The 21,621-nt window shown below is 36.7% G+C and overlaps 1 protein-coding gene across 1 annotated transcript in view; it reads left to right on the top strand.

Moving 5' to 3' along the window:
* Positions 1–5,960: 5,960 nt before the first annotated feature.
* Positions 5,961–21,621, top strand: part of MEI4 (meiotic double-stranded break formation protein 4) — a 181,226-nt gene continuing 165,565 nt past the window's right edge. The window contains exon 1 of the mRNA XM_010334154.2: positions 5,961–6,192. Coding sequence (XP_010332456.2) covers positions 5,961–6,192 — 232 coding nt within the window. The remainder of the gene's footprint in view (positions 6,193–21,621) is intronic.

Here is a 21,621-nt window from a genome sequence, read left to right as displayed (position 1 = left end):
TTTCAGTCTTCTGCATTTTCTATAATTTGCACTTAGAAAAATACAGAATATGGTCAATTTCTGTAGGATCAATACTAAGATAGTAACACTATTAACAAACCATATGCAGCAACTTAAAAATCAGAACGTTGAATAAATCAGGTTGCTTAAATCAGTTAATTAAATATTTCTACAGGATGACAGGGAATTTGCTGTGTTTTTATTATCCAGAGAACTCTTTTACGGTGTTAGGTCTTATGTTTAAGTTTTAATCCTTCTGGAGTTAATTTTTGTATAAGGTGTGAGGAAAGGGTCTGGTTTCGGCTTTCTGCATGTGACTAGCTAGTTTTCTCAACACTGTTTATTAAATAGGGAATCTTTTCCCTATTGCTTGTTTTTGTCAGGTTTGTCAAAGATCAGGTGATTGTAGATCTTTGAGGCATTACTTCTGAGGCCTTGTTCTGTTCCGTTGGTCTACATCACTGTTTTGCTACCAGTACCATGCTTTTTTGATTACTGTAGCCTTGTAGCATAGTTTGAAGTCAGGTAACGTGATGCCTCCAGCTTTGTCCTTTTTGCTTAGGATTGTCTTGCCTATGTACGTTCTTTTTTGGTTCTATATGAAGTTTGAGGTGGTTTTTTCCAGTTCTGTGAAGAAGGTCAATGGTAGTTTGATGGGGATAGCATTGAATCTATAAATTGCTTTGGGTAGTATGACCATTTTCACAATATTGATTCTTCTTAACCATGAGCATGGAATGTTTTTCCATCTGTTTGTGTCCTCTCTCATTTCCTCGAGGAGTGGTTTTTAGTTCTTCTTGAAGAAGTGCTTTACATCCTTTGTTAGTTGTATTCCTAGGTGTTTTATTCTCTTTGTAGTAATTGTGAATGGGAGTTCGCTCATGATTTGGCTCTCTGTTTGTCTGTTATTGGTGTACAGGAAAAAGTCTTCAATAAAATACTGGGAAACTGAATGCAACAGCACATCGAAATGCTTATCCATCACAATGAAGTAGGCTTCATCCCGGGAATGCAAGACTCATTCAACATATGCAAATCTATAAATGTAATCCATTACATGAACAGAACCACTGACAAAAACCACATGATTATCTTAATAGATGCAGAGAAGGCCCATGACAAAATTCAACAGCCTTTATGCTAAAAACTCTTAATAAACTATATATTGATGAAATGCATCTCAAAATAATGCAAGCTATTTTGACAAACCCACAGCCATTATCATACTGAATGGGCATAAACTGGAAGCATTCCCTTTGAAATCTGGCACAAGGGTGCCCTCTCTCACCATTTCTATTCAACATAGTGTTGGAAGTTCTAGCCAGTGCAATCGGTCAAGAAAAAGAAATAAAGGGTATTCAATTAGGAAAAGAGGAAGTCAAATTGCCTATTTGCAGACAACATGATTGTATATTTAGAAGACCCCATAGTTTCAGCCCAAAATCTCCTTAAGATGATAAGCAACTTCAGCAAACTCTTAGGATACGAAATCAATGTGCAAAAATCTTTTTTTTAAAAATAGATGTTTTGTTAGTGATCTTAGTAATGAAGTAACTTTAGAATTTGAAGTTATAATTCAAGGCACTTGTCAGTTCAGAAAATTAGCTAGTTGATAGCAAATTAAAGTTCAATAAGGAAAAATTAGGGCAGGAGAAATAAAACAGATAAAAATGGTCAAAATAATGTTTGTAGTATCTGCTTCTGCATGCATTACCTGAAGGAAAATCCAGGGTCATAGGGAATATGAGGAAATTTTTTCACAGCACTGCTTTAATATAGCAAGAACTGCTCACAAATGCAAAAAAAGGAAAAAAAAAAAAAAAAAAAGCAAGCCCTGCTTCAACTGATGCTCTGTTCTAAAAAGACTATTAACATTTTAAACTGTTAAGAATTAAGAGGCTGGGCGCGGTGGCTCAAGCCTGTAATCCCAGCACTTTGGGAGGCCGAGGCGGGTGGATCACAAGGTCAAGAGATCGAGACCATCCTGGTCAACATGGTGAAACCCCGTCTCTACTAAAAATACAAAAAAATTAGCTGGGCATGGTGGCGCGTGCCTATAATCCCAGCTACTCAGGAGGCTGAGGCAGGAGAATTGCCTGAACCCGGGAGGCGGAGGTTGCGGTGAGCCGAGATCGCGCCATTGCACTCCAGCCTGGGTAACAAGAGCGAAACTCCGTCTCAAAAAAAAAAAAAAAAAAAAAAGAATTAAGAGAGAGTACATACCTTCTTGAGAGATATTAAACATTCATTTTCATTATTTACTCCAATTATTTGAGCATAAATTGAATTTTAAAAGACTTTCTGAAAGTTACTTCTGATTTTTCTCCATGTAACAGAAAATATATTTAGGAAGCTGAGTTATTTCCCAATAGCAGCAATCAGTTCTGATTCTCTGGGCACGAACTAGATGTTCAACAACTCAACTCAATTCTGACACTAACTACCTGGAGTTAGCATCAGACTTCACAGGTTTAAGGGCTCAGTTCCATCAGACTGCACTCAGTTTAAATACCAGTTGCAAGTATTGCACTCTGTCTGACTTAGCTGTAATGTCAGAGGTTCCCACAACCCTCCTAGTCAGACTTGATAACTTGCTAGAATAGCTAACAGAACTGAGTAAGGCACATCAAATCATATTTCCAGTTTACCATAAAGGATACAGCACAGAACAGCCAGATGGAAGAGATGCATAGGGCCATGTATGTGAGGACTACATAGAACTTCCACACCCTTTCTAGGTGTGCCACCCTCCCAGCATCCTGATGTGGTCACCAACCTGGAAACTCTCTGAACCCCATTGGTTAGGGGGTTTTATGGAGATTTCATCAAAAAAGCATAATACATTATTAATTCAGTCTCCTGTCCCTCTTATCTCCCTGGAGGTTGAGGGGTGGGACTGAAAGTTCCAAGCTTTTAATTGTGGTTTGATTTTTCTGGCAACTAGTTCCTATCCTGAAGCTTTCTAGGGGCCTGCCACGAGCTACCTCAGGAAATTCTAAGAGATTTAGGAGGTTTGTGTCAGAAACTGGGGACAGAGGCCAAATATGTCTTCCTTTTTTTGCCACAGAAGTTCATTTTTCTTCCGTGAAATATTAGGGGAAACAATTATCTTTATTTTGCCAATGATACTTTGAGGATAGGAATACTGTTCTAAAATTAAGAAGGCATACATTTATAAACACACACACACAAACATGAGGAAGCAGTTTTAAAAACCTGGTTTTGTTTGGTTGTATGTCGTAGTTCTACGTGTGTTTTAAGTGTGGTTTATATCCTATAAGCCTGTGCTAAACCTCTTTATTAGTAATTATTTCTTTTCTTTTGTAATACAAATCTAATTAATGTTCAGACAAATGACCCTGACCTTGATATAGTTACAATTCAGAAGAATTTTATAATTTGGTCTTTCTTTCTGATGGCTGATATTCAGCCTGATTTTAACACTATTAACAAACCATGTGCAGCAACTTAAAAATCAGAACATTTAATAAATCAGGTTGCTGAAATCAGTTAATTAAATATCTCTACAGGATGACAGGGAATTTGCTGCATTTTTATTATCCAGAGAACTTTGTCCTCTTGTGCTAATAAACTGTTTTTTCTAGTTTTTTTTTTTCTTCTGGCCTGGAATCCCACTATTTATATCGAATGAGAGATTCTTTTCTAAATGAACCACCTTTGAATAAGTAACTTTTTAAAAAATCAGTATAATTTTATATATTAGCAGACTGACTTCTTGATGAGGGTCTCAAAAACCATATGTTTGTGCTGTGCACATAGGGTACTTTTCTGAGAGTAACGAATGTCAGAGTCCACTGCCCCCATTGCTGACGACAGATGGAGGATGATCCAGGGTGTAAAATGGTTGTTGAAAAAGCTAAAATAAGTGGAGCTATAATTCTGATTAGCTTGTTCATCTTAACAGTACCTAGTCATTGGAGTAGTCAACAGCTGTGAAAATACAAAGCTGTGTACTTTGATTTTGGAAATGTAGTTTCTTCTCTTTTTTTTCTTTTTTTTTTTTTTTTTTGAGACGGAGTTTCACTCTTGTTACCCAGGCTGGAGTGCAATGGCGCGATCTCGGCTCACCGCAACCTCCGCCTCCTGGGCTCAGGCAATTCTCCTGCCTCAGCCTTCCGAGTAGCTGGGATTACAGGTGTGCGCCACCATGCCCAGCTAGTTTTTGTATTTTTAGTAGAGACGGGGTTTCACCATGTTGACCAGGATGGTATCGATCTCGTGACCTCGTGATCCGCCCGCCTCGGCCTCCCAAAGTGCTGGGATTATAGGCGTGAGCCACCGCGCCCAGCCGTAAATGTAGTTTCTTTAAATTTTTAATTATAATGTGATGTATGTTCATTGCAAAAAAAATTAGAAAAATAACAAAGAAATGAAGATAAGAGGATAAAAATCACCAATAATTCTATAGAGATATATTTTATTTACTTTTTTGTATTACCCATTTTTTATGTAACTTGGGTCCTTTTGTACATATAATTTCATGTCCTCATTTGTTGTACTTAATACTTTTACAGGCTAATAAAAAGTTGCTGAAAATCTAATTTTTAATGGCTATTCTTTTGTATAGTCATACCATTATTAATTTAACTGTCAGTCCATTTTCAATATTAACAATGCTTTGATGAACATATTTTACACAGATTTTTGTGTTCATTGCTAAGTATAATTTAACAGCATTAAGCTGTTTGTTAGATTGTACATTTTCAGTGCCAAATTATAGGATATCAGATAGTTACACATTGCTGTGGGTGGGAAAAGTCCTGAGAAGATTTTACATGGTGGTATATGAGTTGTTCTTTAAAGGGTGTGCAGTCAGGGCTTGGGCAGCTATATAAGAAAGTTAGGGCATCACAGGAGTGGAAAATGTATGAGCAGAGATGTGTACAGGAGTACACTTGGGCTGTAGCTGTTTGGTTGAATGTGATCCAACCATAATGGAAAGATAGGCTAGGAAAATGAAAGAAAATAAACTTTGAAATATAAGGTGAAGAATTTGAAATTGTGTTGATAGGATAGGTGGGACAACTGAAAGTCCTGAATATTCTGGGTCATCTTACTTTTAGATCTTCATTAAACATTTTTATTTAGCACATTTTATGCACACAACTCTCATGATAATCTAATAAAGCCTGGCAGAGGCCACAAGGGGCTCATACTTCAGTAGGATGGTATTAAGCCAGTGTATGCTGTGGTCTGTCATATGGTCTTCATAAGTATGTTTATATTTTAAGACTGTGACACATTGTTGGTTTGCAAAAGTATGCTCACAGTGATGATTGAAAATTTTTGGAAGTAAAGAATAAGAATAGACTCCCAACTTAAATGATGCAAATATTTAAAAAGATTCTTCTCCATATAAATTGGAGAGGGCTGGCTATAGGCAGGAATGGCAGGTAAAAGGTTCATTACAGAATGCAAGATTTAACAGAATGGGTTGGAGGAAAGGAAGGACTTAAATTTATACATAGATGATTGAATTTAATGGTTCTCATTACTCATTGGACTCTTCAAAATATAAAAGCCTTCAAAATATAAAATATGTTTCAAAATATAATGCCCAAGATTTGCTGAATCAGAATTTTGAGGGAATATATTTTAAAAGCTCCCTTAGAGATTCTGATGTATGTCTCTGGTTAGAAATAACTAAATGAATTAATGTGTGTTTTTTCCACCCCAAGAAGTTGTCAAATTGTCTAAACCTACTACTGAATCTTAATATATTTAATGTGCACGTGTGTGTACATTTTTCTTCTGCATAATTTTCTCATACTGTTTTCAAGCCCTGAATATTTTTTCTGTTACTTGGTGTCAAGTTTTATTATAAACTTATTAATTAGTGTTACTCTGCAAAATCAATTTTAAGCAAATGAAATGCACTGCACAAGTTAAAAAGAATTCTATAACTTTTTTCTTATTAAATGATAGGGACAAAAGCCAGGATGGATGTTGAAAAATGGTATTTGAGAACTTCAAAGCTAGCTCTGGCCTTGGCAATTATCCGCTCAAAACCAGCAGACAAAAGCAGCAGGGAATACACAGAGCACCTTGCTATGTTGCTGTCAGAGGAGTCGTCAAAATGGAGATCAAAAATTGAAGTCTTGGAAGCTGAAGTTTTGCAATTACGTCAAAAACTTCTTATGAGCAGGATTTGTTCAGGATTTTTTAAGAGTGGTGAGTATATAAAATCACCTTTTGGTACTATGTCAAACTGTTTTATTTCAGCTGCACAATTATTTAGAAATGTATTACCAAAACATGAAAATTTTTAGTTTGCATGAAAGCTTAACATCTTCTAGCCTTGTAATTTTTTTTTTTTTTAAACTTCTGGTCATTCATTAAAATTTTATTGTCACTTTCAAATGAATGGGCTACATTTGACTTTGGAATGAAGTTAGAGAATGGAAATAGTATAGATGTGAAGGTAATAAGGTCTTTTAAAATATCATTGTTCAACTTTATTATTTTACTATACATTTTATTTTGCTTTTATATTAAGTGGTTAATCTAACAGTTCAATGTGAAATACCAGCTATGGGCCAGGGATGTGTGGATGATAAGAACCCCAAAACACATACAAGGAGGTGCTGTCCTTGCTACTATCTTCCATTCTAGCAGAGATAACAGAAGAATGAATAATTAACCTTATTGTGATACATACTGTAATAGAGAGACTGACAAAATACAGAGCAGGAAATTACTCCTTCTCCCTAGTTTCTGGGAAGGCTTTTTACTTCTGGGTCTCAAAGTTCTGTCCACTTGTCAGTGAAATGGTTACAGAGCATCTAGTAAGATGCAGGAGCATGAGCAAAGGCCAGGAGTAGAGAAATATATAGTATATTCAGAATATTGCCACCATTCCATTTCAGAATGACCAAAACACTTATAAGGCAGAGATGTCCTGGGGGAGAAAGGTAGAGAGGGAGTTTGGGACTGGATTCAGAAGGGCCTTGAATGTCAACCTAAGGAATATTTTACTGTATTACTTATCAGTAAGTTGACCATGCAATTTATGGTTTTTACAAGGACCCTTGTGAGGGTGAAAGGAAGCGTCTATTAATAATTACACTGGGAACACAGGGGCAAACCTGGGTTTACTTGAGCCAACTAGAGTATGTGGTCACCCCATTAATCAGGAGCCACTGGGCTTTTTTGAAGCAGAAGATTGACATTCATGATTGGGAAACATAATTCTGGCAAGTTAAAACAAAAAGCATAAATCATGCAATGTTACTCCTTTGCATAAAACTCTTTCCTGGCTTCTAATTAGTGTTCACATTAGATTCAGACTTCTGAGAGCGGCCCAAAATGCTGTGGGTGATTTCATCTCTACTCACCCCTCACACCTCATCTTACACACTCTCACCGTTATCAGCTAGGCTCTAATCAACATGGCCTTCCTTCCAGCCCTTGAAATCTCTTTATTGCCATGGACCTCTCTTCCGTGGTTCTTCTCTTTGACTCTTTGGGACTGGTCTCTTTCTTAGATCTTATTTTAAGTGACACCTTCTCAGTGAGGTATTTCCTGACCTCTCTAGTGGACCCCCACTGGTTATTCCCTACAGAGCACTTCCTGTGTGGTATTTACTTATTTGTTTATTTACTTGGTTGCAGGTTTATCTCCTGAACTAGAGCTTAAGCTCACAGAGGAGAGACCTTTCATTTTATTAGGTCTCTTTACTTATTGCCCAGCTCAAAGCTTGACGCATAGATGGTACTCAGCAAATATTCGTACAATGAAGAAGGAACATAGAGGATGTTTTGGCTATAGTGGTGATTCGAGGCAGGGAGACCAGTTTTTAAAGGTTTGACCAAAGCCCACATGAGGAATAGTGAGTTGAACTAGATTTGTGACAGTGAGAACAAAAAGGGCAGACATGTATGAAAGAGTTCAGAGTAGACACTTCTGTAGACATTTATGAATGGTTTCAGAGAGTGGTTAAGGGGGATAGAAGTATTTAGGATAATACCTAAATACCTAAATAGGGTTTCCCTCCTAGTCTACTAAATAGATTGTGCTACTTTGAATTCAGATGGTGAACACAGAAATAAGCTTATAGAATAAACGGTTGATACCAAGTTTCTATGAGTGTAGGCTAATTCCTGGAATATGGATTACGTAGAAGGAAGATGGAAATATGGTCAGAGATGATGAGCAGGCTGGAACTACAGATGCAGACTTAGGATTTGTTGGATTTAAGGAATAGTGAAGTGATAGTTGTAGATGAGACTCAAACTGAACAGAGCCGTGAGTGTGGGTGGGAAGCCTGCAGATTCCAATATTCTAGGGGTAGCAGAGGAAGATCAGGCATTATCACATTAATAGTGTGCAGGTGTAGGGTGCACATACATGCTCTGGGTAATAGGAGACTTTAGTTTTGGGAATTATCATGAAAATCCAGTAGAGTCCTTTTGGTAATCGGCTCTTTGAGTGTATCCAGTGAATGAATGTCAAACTTGGTTAATTTTTCTTCATTTATTTCCTTTGGAGTTATACAATTAATATAATGTCTCAAATGTTAAAATTTCCAGGAATCTTAAACTATGACTATCATAAACATCCATGATATCACAACTCTTGTTAACTATCCAAGGGTCTGTTCATAATGCTGATATAGTGTGCATGTTATGTTTCTGTAACATGAGTGTGCCTAATAGGAGGAACCTAGGTGATAACTTGCTTTTATGCTGAACACTTTCAGTTATAGTGCCTGTGAGAAAAATTTTCAACAATCATACAAAGTCAATTTTACTCATGGCAGGAGTTGCAGGTACAATGTTTCTGTGGAGCTGTTTGGAATTAATCTGTTTCTCTATCTGTTACCTTAAATTTCGAAAATGAGGAATACATGAATAGATTTAGATAAATGGAGTAATTATTAAAGGGGAGAGAAAAAATGTACAAAAGCGGCGCATACAGTGACAGGAAAATAAATGAAGAACATGGCAGCTACGTAAGGATGACATGAAATAGTGGCATGCCTTGCTCTAAGAAAACTCCATACTTGAAAGTCAGAACTATGTCACAGGTATATTTAAATTATTAAATTTTTTTTTTGCTAGAATTTTTAGTTGCTTTATATGTGCAACTGTTATTGAGTGTTTAGAGATAGCAGGTACTCAATAAATGTTGAATTAGATGATTCTTGACAGATTGTGTGGCTGGGGAACTCAGTTTAAAGCATTGACTATTCATTGAAGCCACCAAGCAACCCAAAATTAAATAAAGCAAAGTGAAAATGGCAAAATAAACAAACAAAAAAGTGTGATATGCTCTTTATACAGCATTTCAGGAACTCAATTATTTCAGTATTCTTTTTTTTCTACAGCTTCTTAATGAGTGTACCTCTTTATTATATTTACTAGGGGACTAGACTATATAGACAAGGCATGAATAGAGCTTGATTATTGAATTATGCCACATTTTCATTTTACTTAAATGCTCTTTAGTCATTTATGGAATGAAATAATGAAAAACGAAAGAAGGAAAGAAGGAAGAAAGGAAGGAAGGAAGGAAAAAAAAGGATTCTACATATTCACTGACACATTTCTCAAAATCTTTTTGATGATGTGTGGCAGGCACAGTTAATCATCATCCTGGTCTATGGGAGAAAAAAATAACTGAAAAGCTATGCTCTTTTTCTTTATAAAAGATTACATACATTTTATTTTATAGAATCTCTTTTAAAATTTATTTTTATCAATTTTTTTATTAATTTCATCAACACTACAACAGCCTCCTTTTAAAGAGGGACTCTGAATGTTGGCAAGGATTTAGCCTAGGTCTAAAAAGGTAGATGAGAAAGATTCACAGCCCAGAGACGAGCCAGGAAGATGTTAGTGGCTATTTCTAAACTGGTCTAGGGATTGAACGGTTTATAATGACAAGAGCAGGCCTTTGTTAATGGGAAAAATAGCATAGAACTTCCGTGGGCAGATTCAGGATTAAAATTTGAGAGTGCTTGTGGGTGGAGCAGGGGGAATCTGGACGGTTGCTATTATACTACATGGTCATGTGATATTCAAAGGAGAGAAGTGGATGGATGAAGTGTCAGGTTTGTGCCTTTTTACCTACAACTTTAAGTAGTTAATGCATTCATAAATCATAGATAGGCTACTGGATGAGCAATTAGCTAGAGTGAAAAGAAAGTAAGAAAAAATCAAACTAAGTTAATTCATTGATGTACACGTATATTTAGTAAATGTTCATTAAGTACAGGACAATTGTATACAGAGCTTAGGGTAATAGAGGTGGAGAGCAGTATGCAAAGCAATATAAGTAGTTATGGTTGAATTCGGTTCTAAGTTTTGGGTCCTGAGAAATAACCAGTCCAGCCAGATGGCTTTGGAAGCTTCCTGATCCTCGAGCTCACATTATTCAAGTTGGTCGCCTCACTTCTCTTTTCTGCCTTATAGCCTGAGGACTGAATTCTCACTGCTCTACTGCCTCCCCAGTTCTTACTTTCTCATCTTGTGTAAGCATGAATTCAGGAAACAGTTTTTAGCTAGACTGGTGGTGACGAGGACAGAACAGGGGCCAGATATTGCAGCAGCCCCATCTTCATCCTGACAGATCTAGGATGGAGCTTGCCTTAGTTTTCTGATGACTGTTTTCCTGGTCCCACCCATGTTGGCCTCTGCTTCACCTCTTTGTTCTTCTTACCCTGTTCCAGACCATGTACTGAGGAAACATTGCAAATAACTGACTTACCGACAAAACTGTGGAGCTCAGCATTTCTAAGTTGGGGCATTACCTGTTTTACAGATGCTGAAAGAGTGTAAAAATTGAATGCATAAGGATTTCTTTCTCAGTTTCCATATAAGCTTTCATAATATAAATTGTCTAATACAATAATGATGGAAGTTTAAAATTGTTATTGATTTAAAACATACAGGAATAATACACATAAACATAATATGTATCTTTAAGTTGATAGAGATTCTGAGAGGCTCTATAATAATTTAAAGTAAATTTATAATTATACATTAGACATGTTTTACTCATTATATAAAATTGAATTAATCGTTGGATATTAGAGACAGTCAACATACAAAGAAATTACAAATTTAAAAAGCTCAGAATATCAAATGGCTTTAATAATGACAAGGCAATACTTAATAAATGTAAACATTTTACTTATCGTAACAGGAGCTGACACTGGTAGGGATGATGTGTAGAGATTAGGAGTTAGAAGGGCCAAATAATGGCACGAGAAACTGGGGCTGAAAAAGCCACAGTGCTTCAGAGGCTGGGCTTAAGTTAGGGCATTCTATGGTATGCAGCATTCCTAAAATAAATCATTATACCTCCCAAATCTGTTTCTAGTACTTGGTTCTGACTTTCATCGTATTATACAATCATTTTCTTTGCCTAAACTGGATTCCAGGAAGGTATATTAGAAGTCCAGGTAATGCTCAAGTTAGGTAGACTCTACTTTCTATGTATCTCTGGAATCTCTGCATTTCTCTCCATTCCTGATGCCACTTCTTTGGTCTTACTTATCCCAATGAGACTGGCGTGCCTTTAGTTGTAGCCTTTGCCCCTTTCTAGTCTAAATTGCAGTCTAGTATCAAGTCATCTTATGTCAGGTATAATCCAAAGGCCTTAAACTGGACTACAGATTTCTCCAGAATTTGGTGCTTACTTACTTCTCCCATCCAACCTGTCACCACCACATCTTACACATACTACACTGAGACGTACTAAGTTTCTTTCACTTATTTGAGTGGACCTTCTTGCTCAGCTCCTGGCTTTTACCCATATTCTCTCTGTAGGATAGGTTCTCCCTCTCCTTTTGTTCTGGCTGTGTACTATTCTTTGTTTTCTGATCCAGTTTCAATATCACTTTTGTCTTTACTATTTCCTTAGACTAGATTAGGTTCTCCTGATGTGGGTCCCCATAATCTGTACTTTAGTATATGTGAGCTAAATTTTTATTGTTTAAGCAGTCTGTCTTCCCTGTGAGACCCAAACTATATGCTTCCAAGACTATTTTCATCCCACTGTATTTCTTTTATTATTTTTAATTTTTAATTTATTTATTTTACTTTAGGTGCACTGTATTTCTATAGTTAGCAACAGTTCCTGTCATGGTTGGTGGTTATTTGGTGAATAAATAAGTTCAGAAATGGTCTCTGTGAGTGCTCATACCAGGAACAAAATGGCCTTGCTAATCTGTAGTTTCTAGATATCTGCCAAGCCCCTGTAACAGTGGTAGTAGAATACAGAGAGCAAGATCCTGAATTTAGGAACAAGACCCAGTAAAGAAGGGTATTTTAGGACTTCTGACTTTAAGAGAGCCACACATGTTTATAAGTAGTTTAACGAGAACTGGACAAATGAAAAATGACAATGTTAGCTTCTCATCGGTGCAACAAAACGCTAAAACCATTTAAAGTACTTTTGCATTCCTAGGTCTTTGCTTAATGTGATTTTTTTTTGGAATAGCTTAATGCTATAGCAAATTGCAATCATCTTTATGTTTAAGATTACTTTTTTTTTTGACAGGTTTTATTTGTTTTTTAAATGTCCTATTTACCTGTTTTTGAATGTTAAGATTCTGCTAGAAATCCAAATGTACCACGAGGATTCTGGATTTAATATGGATCCTAGAAATCTTGAAATTTATTTTTTTAGTATAAATTTAACATACAGTGAATAAATTCAGGTAGATAGTTCTGGACTTTAGGCTGGAAAAATGTATAGTATTATATCAATCCCATTATCAAATAGAAAAGGAAATTGGATAAACGGGATAAATGGGGTAAGCCGGAGATTCTGCATCTCAGATACGATTCCGGGTCATATTGATGCTGGTGGTCTGAGAACCACTATTTGACTAGCAAGAGACTGTGTGTAGGCGATGTGGGGCAGTGCTGGGCGGGGCGGGGCGTGGAGGTGGCTGGAGGTGCGTGTGGCGTGGCGTGGCGTGGCGAGGCGGGGAGGGGCGGGGCTTGGCTTGGCTGTGCAAGGAAGTAAAAGAGGTTGGTAGTTGAGGAGAGTGCGAATGGAAGGACGGCACGCTGGTACTTTGGGAAGGAACCAGCAGAGAAAGAAAAGTAAACGACGCAGAAGGAGGAGGATAACAAAGGAATCATTGATGGCTCACGGTCTTAAACGTAGAACTGCAGAACCCAAGTGGAAAGACTCATCCTGGATCTCAAGAATATGTCAGCATTTCTTTTTCTGAGACTCTTCTGAAGGTAGGAGTAGATACCCCTTTATCTGTGTTTTTGCTGAGTTCATTTCTGACAGGTCTTCTAGGGGCTATTCTTTAAAGTTTATTTTCTTCTCCCACTTCTCCCCCAGTGCCTTTTATTCAGAAATCTGTCTCCTGGCCCCATTGTTTCTTTTTTCAACTGCCTTTCGGTTTTCATTCTTGAATTTCTTTCCATGCTGCTGCAACTCTTGTCTAAGAAGTCGTCTTCACCTCTTGACTTGGTTATAGATAAGGAAATGAGGAAAATACGTTATCTAAAAGGTTAAATATATAGTAAATGGAGTGAGGTTCCTATAGAATTCTAGAAAAATGACTTTCAGTACTTTAAGGTAGTTCATTAGATCAGTGAGGTCACCACAAGCTGCACGTGGATCAGGTGGGAAGTTGTTAGAAATGCAAATTCTTAGAGCCTACCATTTCTGATCAATTAAGAATCAGAAACTCTTAAGTGGGGCTCAGCAGTTTGTGGCTTAACAGACCCCCCAGGTGATTCTGATGAATACTGGAGTTTGAGAATTACTGGTTTAAACAAGTGAAACATATTCAGGGAGCATAAGAAAGAATTTTACCAGAAAAGAGTCAATAGAAAGGTAATCATTTCCTATTCAAAACACCTGAGTGCAGCAAATTAAGAGGGATTTGTAGGCCAGCTTTAAAAGATTTCTCTGTAGCAATTGACATTTGGCTCCTGGTCACCAAAGAATAAATGTTTATTAAGAGCCTCATTGAAAGGCCGGGCGCGGTGGCTCAAGCCTGTAATCCCAGCTCTTTGGGAGGCCGAGGCGGGTGGATCACGAGGTCGAGAGATCGAGACCATCCTGGTCAACATGGTGAAACCCCGTCTCTACTAAAAATACAAAAAATTAGCTGGGCATGGTGGCGTGTGCCTGTAATCCCAGCTACTCAGGAGGCTGAGGCAGGAGAATTGCCTGAACCCAGGAGGCAGAGGTTGCGGTGAGCCGAGATCGTGCCATTGCACTCCAGCCTGGGTAACAAGAGCAAAACTCCGTCTCAAAAAAAAAAAAAAAAAAAAAGCCTCATTGAGCGGAGTGGCAGATATGAAAGAAAACGAACAAACAACAACAGAAAAATAGTAGTTCTAAAATGACCCTAACAACTATGTTTGATACTGTTTCATACTATTCAGTGCAATATGTATGTAAGCATAATAGGGATCTAATGATTGGGTTGTTGTTGAAGGACTCGCTCCCTCTTCTTCATCTTACTGCCTTCCTTTGTTCTTAATAAGCACCCATATGTGAGTTATATAAAATATCCTTTTTTTTTTTTTTTTTTTTTTTTTTTTTTTTTTTTTTTTTTTTGCAGGGGAATACATCTTCTTAAAGCAACTTCAAATAATTTTAGAGACAGTGTAGGGGAAACATTTTGGATAGGGAATTCACTACATTGTATACTGGAAACCAGTAAAAACCTTAAATTCTAATTATACTATTATATCAATCCATAGAAAAGTACATAAAGTGACATAGCTAAAAAGAAATGTATTGCACAAATTGTCAATATGTAGGCAACAAATTTTTTACTCGTAAATATAGTTTAAAAGTAATATCACACATGTGGAACTATAAACACATACTTGCATTATGTACTGAGTCATACTGAAAGCTAACATAGTAATCTTGATAAAACATGAATTTGAATGAATTCCTCAATAGAATATGCAGACAAAGCACATGTATCAATAAAAGTGTTAGGAAACCAGCAGAGAAGTATAACGCTTGGGAATGAATATCTGTAGAGGGAGGCCTAGTGTGTATGTGGGATCCACATTGGCTCTATTTGTGATTTGGGTGGTAGCACCCACTCATCACAGGAAGGGGAATTATTACATTTTTCTTATGTTACAAGTCAATGGTGATCTTTTCCCATGAATCTCCAGTTACAGAAACATTCTTTACATGAATTTCAAATTTAAATTGTGTGTGAGCATTTATTAGCATTGACTTGGTAATTAAATATGTGAGAGAATACCACTGTTGAGGGATGTGTGTGCTGTGAAGTAGACGTTGAGGTGTTGTGACCTGCTTTCAGTCATTGAGCAGATGGATTGTTTCACATTTTTGTGGACTCAGAAAATAATACCCTAAAGTGTGGTGCTTTGGTATGCTGAGTACTTCAAACTGTGGAACACAAAGGGCCTCAGAAGCAAAGTCTCTTTCTGACCTCCTTCCCTTCTTTCTCCTATTCCCCTTTCTCCCCAAGGCAGCCATAGAAACTAGAATTATTTTTCCCCAAGGCAGGTCATAGAAACTAGAACCCCTTTCTGCAAAAACTAGAGCTAAAAACCTAGAAACACTAACCTTTTTCTGCCTTTCTGTGTAAGAGCTGACCATAAGGAAATTCTCTCCCCTACCTTGTCTGAAAGTAGATTATAAGGCACTTATTTCAGAAGAGGTCCTGCCCTGTGCCCACAAGGAATGAATGGCACACAGAGAGGCCAAGAAGAATCCAAACAGACAGGCCTTGCTGGGTTTCCTCTCTTTGACTATTAGGATTAGGTCATATCATTTTTGTTCAATTACATTTTTATATGGCTGTCCATTCTACCCCAAACCTAAGCATAAAACAAAATTTTCCATGAATCTTTCGGTTGTCAATTCCATAGCCTCCCATGTCATGTAAAAGTTTGATTAAATAAATGTTATCTTTTTCTTCTATTAACCTGTTGGTATGTTTTGGATGTTTCATCCCCTTCAAATCTTATGTTAAAATGTGACCTTCAGTGTTGGAGATGGGCCTAGTGGTAGATGTTTGGGTCATCGGGATGGATCCCTCAAGAATAATTTGGTGCTGTCCTGATGGTAATGAGTGAGTTCTCTATGAGTTCATATGAGATCTGGTTGTGTAAAAGAACCTGGCACTTCTCTCTCTCTCTCTCTCTCTCTCTCTCTCTCTCTCTCTCTCTCTCTCTCTCTCGCTACCTGACTCACTATGTGACACACGCTCCCTGCTTTCTGCCATGATTATAAGCCTCCTGAGGCCTCACCAGAAGCTAAGCAGATGCTGGCACCATGCTTACACAACCTATTTCATGTTGAAATGTGTTTTCCAGTGTTGAATGTGGGGCCTAGTGGGAGGTGCTTGGGTCATGGTAGCAGATCCCTCATGAATGATATTACGTCCTTCTCTCTGAAGAATGAGTTCTTTCTCTGAGTTCATGTGAAATTTGGTTGTTTAAAATTGTGTGACACCTCGCCTCTCTCTTGCTCCTGTTCTTGGCGCATGATACTCTGGCTCTCCTTCGCCTGCTACTATGACTATAAACTTGCTAAGGCCCTCAACAGAAGCAGATTCCAGCACTGTGTTTCTTGTGTAACCTGCAGAAATATGAACCAAATAAGCCTATTTTCTTTATAAATTATCCTGTTTCAGGGATTTCTTTATAGCAACACAAGCAGACTAATACACCTATCTTTTGCTATAGGACTGTTGATCATGACCCTTATAAAGGGTGAGGAAAGATATGACACCTTTTCTGCCCCTATAGCATCCTTAATTATTTGGTAATAATTTTTCTTGTTTTTGGGCTTTGTCTATTTCTCATATTAGGAGAGAAATATTGCTTATGTATCTAATACATTCAGACTATGTAAGCTTCAAAGTCCAAAAGAAAAGACTGCATCCAGAGAAAGCTGTTTCTTATGTTTTCAAAAGCTGAGCTCTAAAAATTCCTCATTACTTTTAAAAATTAGTGCATCACTTGAAGAACAAAGATTAGGTTGCCTTTGTATTCTCTTGTGATGCTGGATTCCATGAGATCCCAGTGGTTTCTCAAAGATGTTTCTGGGCTTGAAATTTAAAATGATCATCTCTGACTAGGCTTGTAAATATAAAGCAGCAGAAATTATTTTCATGAAGTAAGGCAAGTTTTTCTATGTTAATTATAAATTACATTTATAATTACATGATATTATGTCCTAACATAATTTTCTATGTTGATTATAAATTACATTTTCCATCAGTTTAACAAATACCAGTGGTGAAAAGGTAACTGGTAAAAATAATGCTGCTGATCCTTATACATACTTTTTATAGTACTTGAAAATTTCTAATTTATCAATAAACATAATATGCAGAGTTTAGGCACCTCCCTCTCATCCTTTGATATTCCACTAAAAAATATCTTTTCCCCTGAAATTAGTGTAATTCATTTCTTTCTGTAAAATAGTATTTTTGACAGAATGACCTTTTCCCAGTTTATACAAATTATATAGCATTTTGCACATTTTAATATCTAAATGCATTAATAACTGTGTTTTTAATAACTCCAGTGTTATTTACACCTGTGTGTGTTGAGGGAGTGTTTATTCTCATCTGTGTATTTTTTATCCTGTGAACCAGAGTGCATCTTATCCTATTTGTCTTCTGAGCAGAAATCAGTTCAAAATAGGCCGAGTCCATGCTTTGTCTGGCTGCGCAACTCTCTGTTGTCTGCTAGGGTGAGAGATACCGTGGGGGCTGGACCTGAAGACGTGTGCCTTGGTGATTTGTACTTTTCTTGTCCCTCTGGAAGTTCTTTTTAAATAAGTGCCTTGCCCATGTACAGTTTTCTGTGATGGTGAACACAGTGACAGCAATCTTAGTTGTTCATTTAACCTTTTTAACAGTAAATACCATATGAGTCCAGGCCTTTTGTACCTGGATTCCTGCAGGCCTGTAGTGGTGCTGAGGAGCTTCCATAGGCATGAAAAATAAAGTGTCATTAATTTGATTTATAACATTAGTTTTAAAAAACTATTTTTGTTATTTAAAAGACTTTCTGAAAGTCTTTGCCTCTTTTGTATTGGTAGACTTAAGGTAGAGTTCTAGGCAGTGACTCTAAACCCTAGCTCTACATTACAGTCATCTGGGGAACTGTTATATGTCTTGATACCCGAGTTGTACCCCAGACCAATTACATCAGAATCTCTGGAGTTTGGACTGACATATCATTCTTTCACAGTCCTTAGGGTATTCCAAAATACAACTGAGATTGAGAACCACTGGTTTAGGGTGAAATTTTATTTTTTCTATAGTCAACCTAAATGCCCTCATTGGCAGTTTTTATTATTAATATCACCTAATTTTAATCTCTTTATTTTATTGGAATACTCTCTGAAGTGCACTACAGTTATTTATTAGAAAGAATGGAACCACCATTCTATTCTCTACTTGTGTGAGGTCAGCTTTTTTAGATTCTACATATAAGCAAGATGATGCCATATTTGTCTTTCAGGAGCTGATAGTTGGGGGAGAATAGAGAGAGATTGTTCAAAGGGTCAAAGGGTTTCAGTTAGGATGAATAAATTCTAGTCATCTATTGTGCAGTATAGTAGCTGTAGTTAGTAATAATGTTCCATATCCATGAAAATTGCAAAGAGTAGATATTGAGTGGTCTTACCACAGAAAATGCTAAGTATGTAAGATGATATATATGTTAATTGGCTTGATTTAATTATTTCACAAGGTGTGTGTGAATATCACAACCTACATGGGCTTGCCTCTGCGCACATTTGAAAGTGCTGTTGGCATTGCTGGGTTTGGAGTCAGGCTCTTGGAGGGAATCTCCAACTCTGTTGAATGAATACTGGGTAACTGTAAAAGGAGAGCTAGCTTTGATTCCAACCTTCCCCCCCACCTTTATTTGTGTGAAGGTAACTAGTAGAAATAGACAGTTTCTTCTACCCTCAAAAGTAGTATTAGAAGTGTGACCTTATACACTGAAAATATATATAATGTTTATTTGTCACGTGTACTTTATAAAGCCAGAAAGAAAGAAAGAATGGAAGGAATTGATGTGGACTTTTCTAACATGGACCTTTTTGGGGGATGCATCTGACTACATTTTCCTACATGAATCTGAGGTATTTGAGAGCATGAATGACAATGGTGAGAGGGTGTAGTGGTTCTGTGGGCAGCTGGAGTTGTCTCTGTGCATATTGGGAAGTGCTGCTGGCATGGTTGCATTTGGAGTTGGGCTTTTGGAGGGAATCTCCAATTCCCTTGGGTGAATACTGAGCAGCTGTAAAATGAGGCTAGCATTGATTCTAACCCCTTTTTTTTCTTTTGTAAAGGTAACTAGTAGAAGTAGACAGTTTCTTTTACCCTAAAAGTAGTTATTATAAGGTACATCTTTTAAAAATTAGAAATAGTTGCATTTCTGCTTTTCCTTCAGTATTACCTCTTGTTATCATATGTATGTTATTGAGCATTTGGGGTATACTTTTGAAATGAAACTCTTTATGATAGTTCCATGATTTCTATGGTGTTAAGGGTCCTTAAATTAGTAGGAATACTCAGAAGCCCATGATTAGTTAAAATGCCTTTTCAGAAAGGGGTAAGTATCAATACTTCCATTGATATATCTTGTAGATGACTTCTTAGATAAGCTGGCTATAAAATATTATTGGCACTATGCTGTACTTTTGCAAGAAACCCTGTATCGATTGATGTAGAGGTGCTTTTTATTGCAGGATTTACAAGTAAATGTTTAATTAAGAGGATACTTAGTTTATTTCTGTATACACACATGAACATAACTGCATAGTTTTTAGTTAAAATTACTCGAAAATCTTGTGGCAGCATTGTCTTAATTCACAAATTTTAATATTAATACTGTTAATAAAGAACTTTTCCAACAGTTCCCAGATATTAAATTTACTTAATTAGGATATTATCTTTTAGATAGTTCTGTAGTACATGCTTCCCCCCCCCCCCCAACTAATGAGGATTTTTATAATTACAGAAGGTAGTACTTACATAATTTTTATGGCTTGAGTATCATGGATTTATATGTTACTAGAATGCATCTTGGAAATAAATAGAAGTGGTGTGATTTTAACAACCATTCTGACAATAGATTTGAATAAGGAAAAGGGCAAGGCTTAGAATGCTATGCTTAATGTAAAACGCTTATAAACACTAATGAATGATCATAGTCAACATTTAGCATCCAGTAGGTGTTCAGTGATTAATTTAGGAATGAGCATGTATAAATTAATGAAGAAAGAATGAACCAAGGGAGAAGAAGCATTATTGATGGAACAGAAAGGTTGCTGAAGACAAATTCTTGAAGACAGAGTGCTTATTGGAAGGAGCATGGCTTTTAGAGTCAAATGTGTCTGAATTTGAATATTAGCTCTGTCAGTGTTAGCAAACTTCTTTTGAGCAAGTTGCTTACCTCCATGATACTCACTCTCCTACTCTGAAAAACGAGGAAGACAGTGATTTGGGTAATGAGCTTATGATGAAGGATTAATGAGGAATACTTCATACACTGCTGCCTGTCACACAGGCAACAAAGAAATACTAGTTTTCTTTCCTCTTGGCCTTGATAATCTGATGGGAAGTTCATTAATTCCTTAGCAGCAGAAGAACCTAAGAAATTTTTTTTTTGAAGGAACTGAGAATTTTATTGTTTAATTCTGTCTTACAAACAACTGAGTCTATAGCTATTAGGTGGATTAGGTATTGGAAAAGGGTAAAACAAATATTTAAGAGTGTTATGTGAGTATTTTTTTTCTTTAGTAAGAATGATGGACATCATGGCCACATTGTCCAATTTTAGTCCAGAATCGAAAGATCCTCAGTGTGTTACAGGTCTGGTGGTCTGCTTCTCTTAGGAGTAAATTGTTCAGCAAATGTAGGAATTCATATGTTATTGTGTTCAGTTATTCTCTAAGTTACATTAATGGAACGTGATTTTCATTCTCTATTCCGTGGCTACATTGTTATGAAAAGCTCTAATATGATTGCTATTCTTTTGTTCTGATTTACTAATTATATCATTTTCAGTGTTATTCCCTTCCCACAATGAGCTTTGTGATTTCTGTCATCTGTTAAACATTATGTCTACTTGGCTGTTTCAGGAGCCCCTATAATAGTTTGTCTGCCACCCTTTTTCTCTTTATAATTTTTTCTCACGCAGTTAAGATTATGTCTTATGTGTTCTTGCCATTTAGCTTCTACTTAGAAGTAAGAGTATGTGGTCTTGGTTTTTTCTTCTTGTCCTAGTTTACTAAGGGTAATGGCCTCTAGCTCCATCCATGTCCCTACAAAAGACATGGTCTCCTTCTTTTGTATGGCTACACAGTAGTCCATGGTGTATATGTATCACATTTTCTTTATCCAGTTTATCATTGAGGGCCATTTATATTGATTCCATGTCTTTGCTCTTGTGATGAAATTATCTATACAGCAAACTCCATGACACAAGTTTACTTATGTAACAAACCTGCACTTGAACTTAAAAGTTCAAAAAAAGTAAAGCAAACAACACCATAGTCTATATCATGTCAGTTCTTTTTAATATACTCTGATTCTGAATTATTTTTATTATTTCTTTATAATATAAACGTCTGAAACAATGAATGCAATCTAATTT

Source organism: Saimiri boliviensis, chromosome 4, assembly GCF_048565385.1.
Source record: "Saimiri boliviensis isolate mSaiBol1 chromosome 4, mSaiBol1.pri, whole genome shotgun sequence".
Classification (NCBI taxonomy): domain Eukaryota; kingdom Metazoa; phylum Chordata; class Mammalia; order Primates; family Cebidae; genus Saimiri; species Saimiri boliviensis.
The sequence above is the reverse complement of the archived record's forward strand: the minus strand, read 5'-3'. Positions and strand labels throughout refer to the sequence as shown.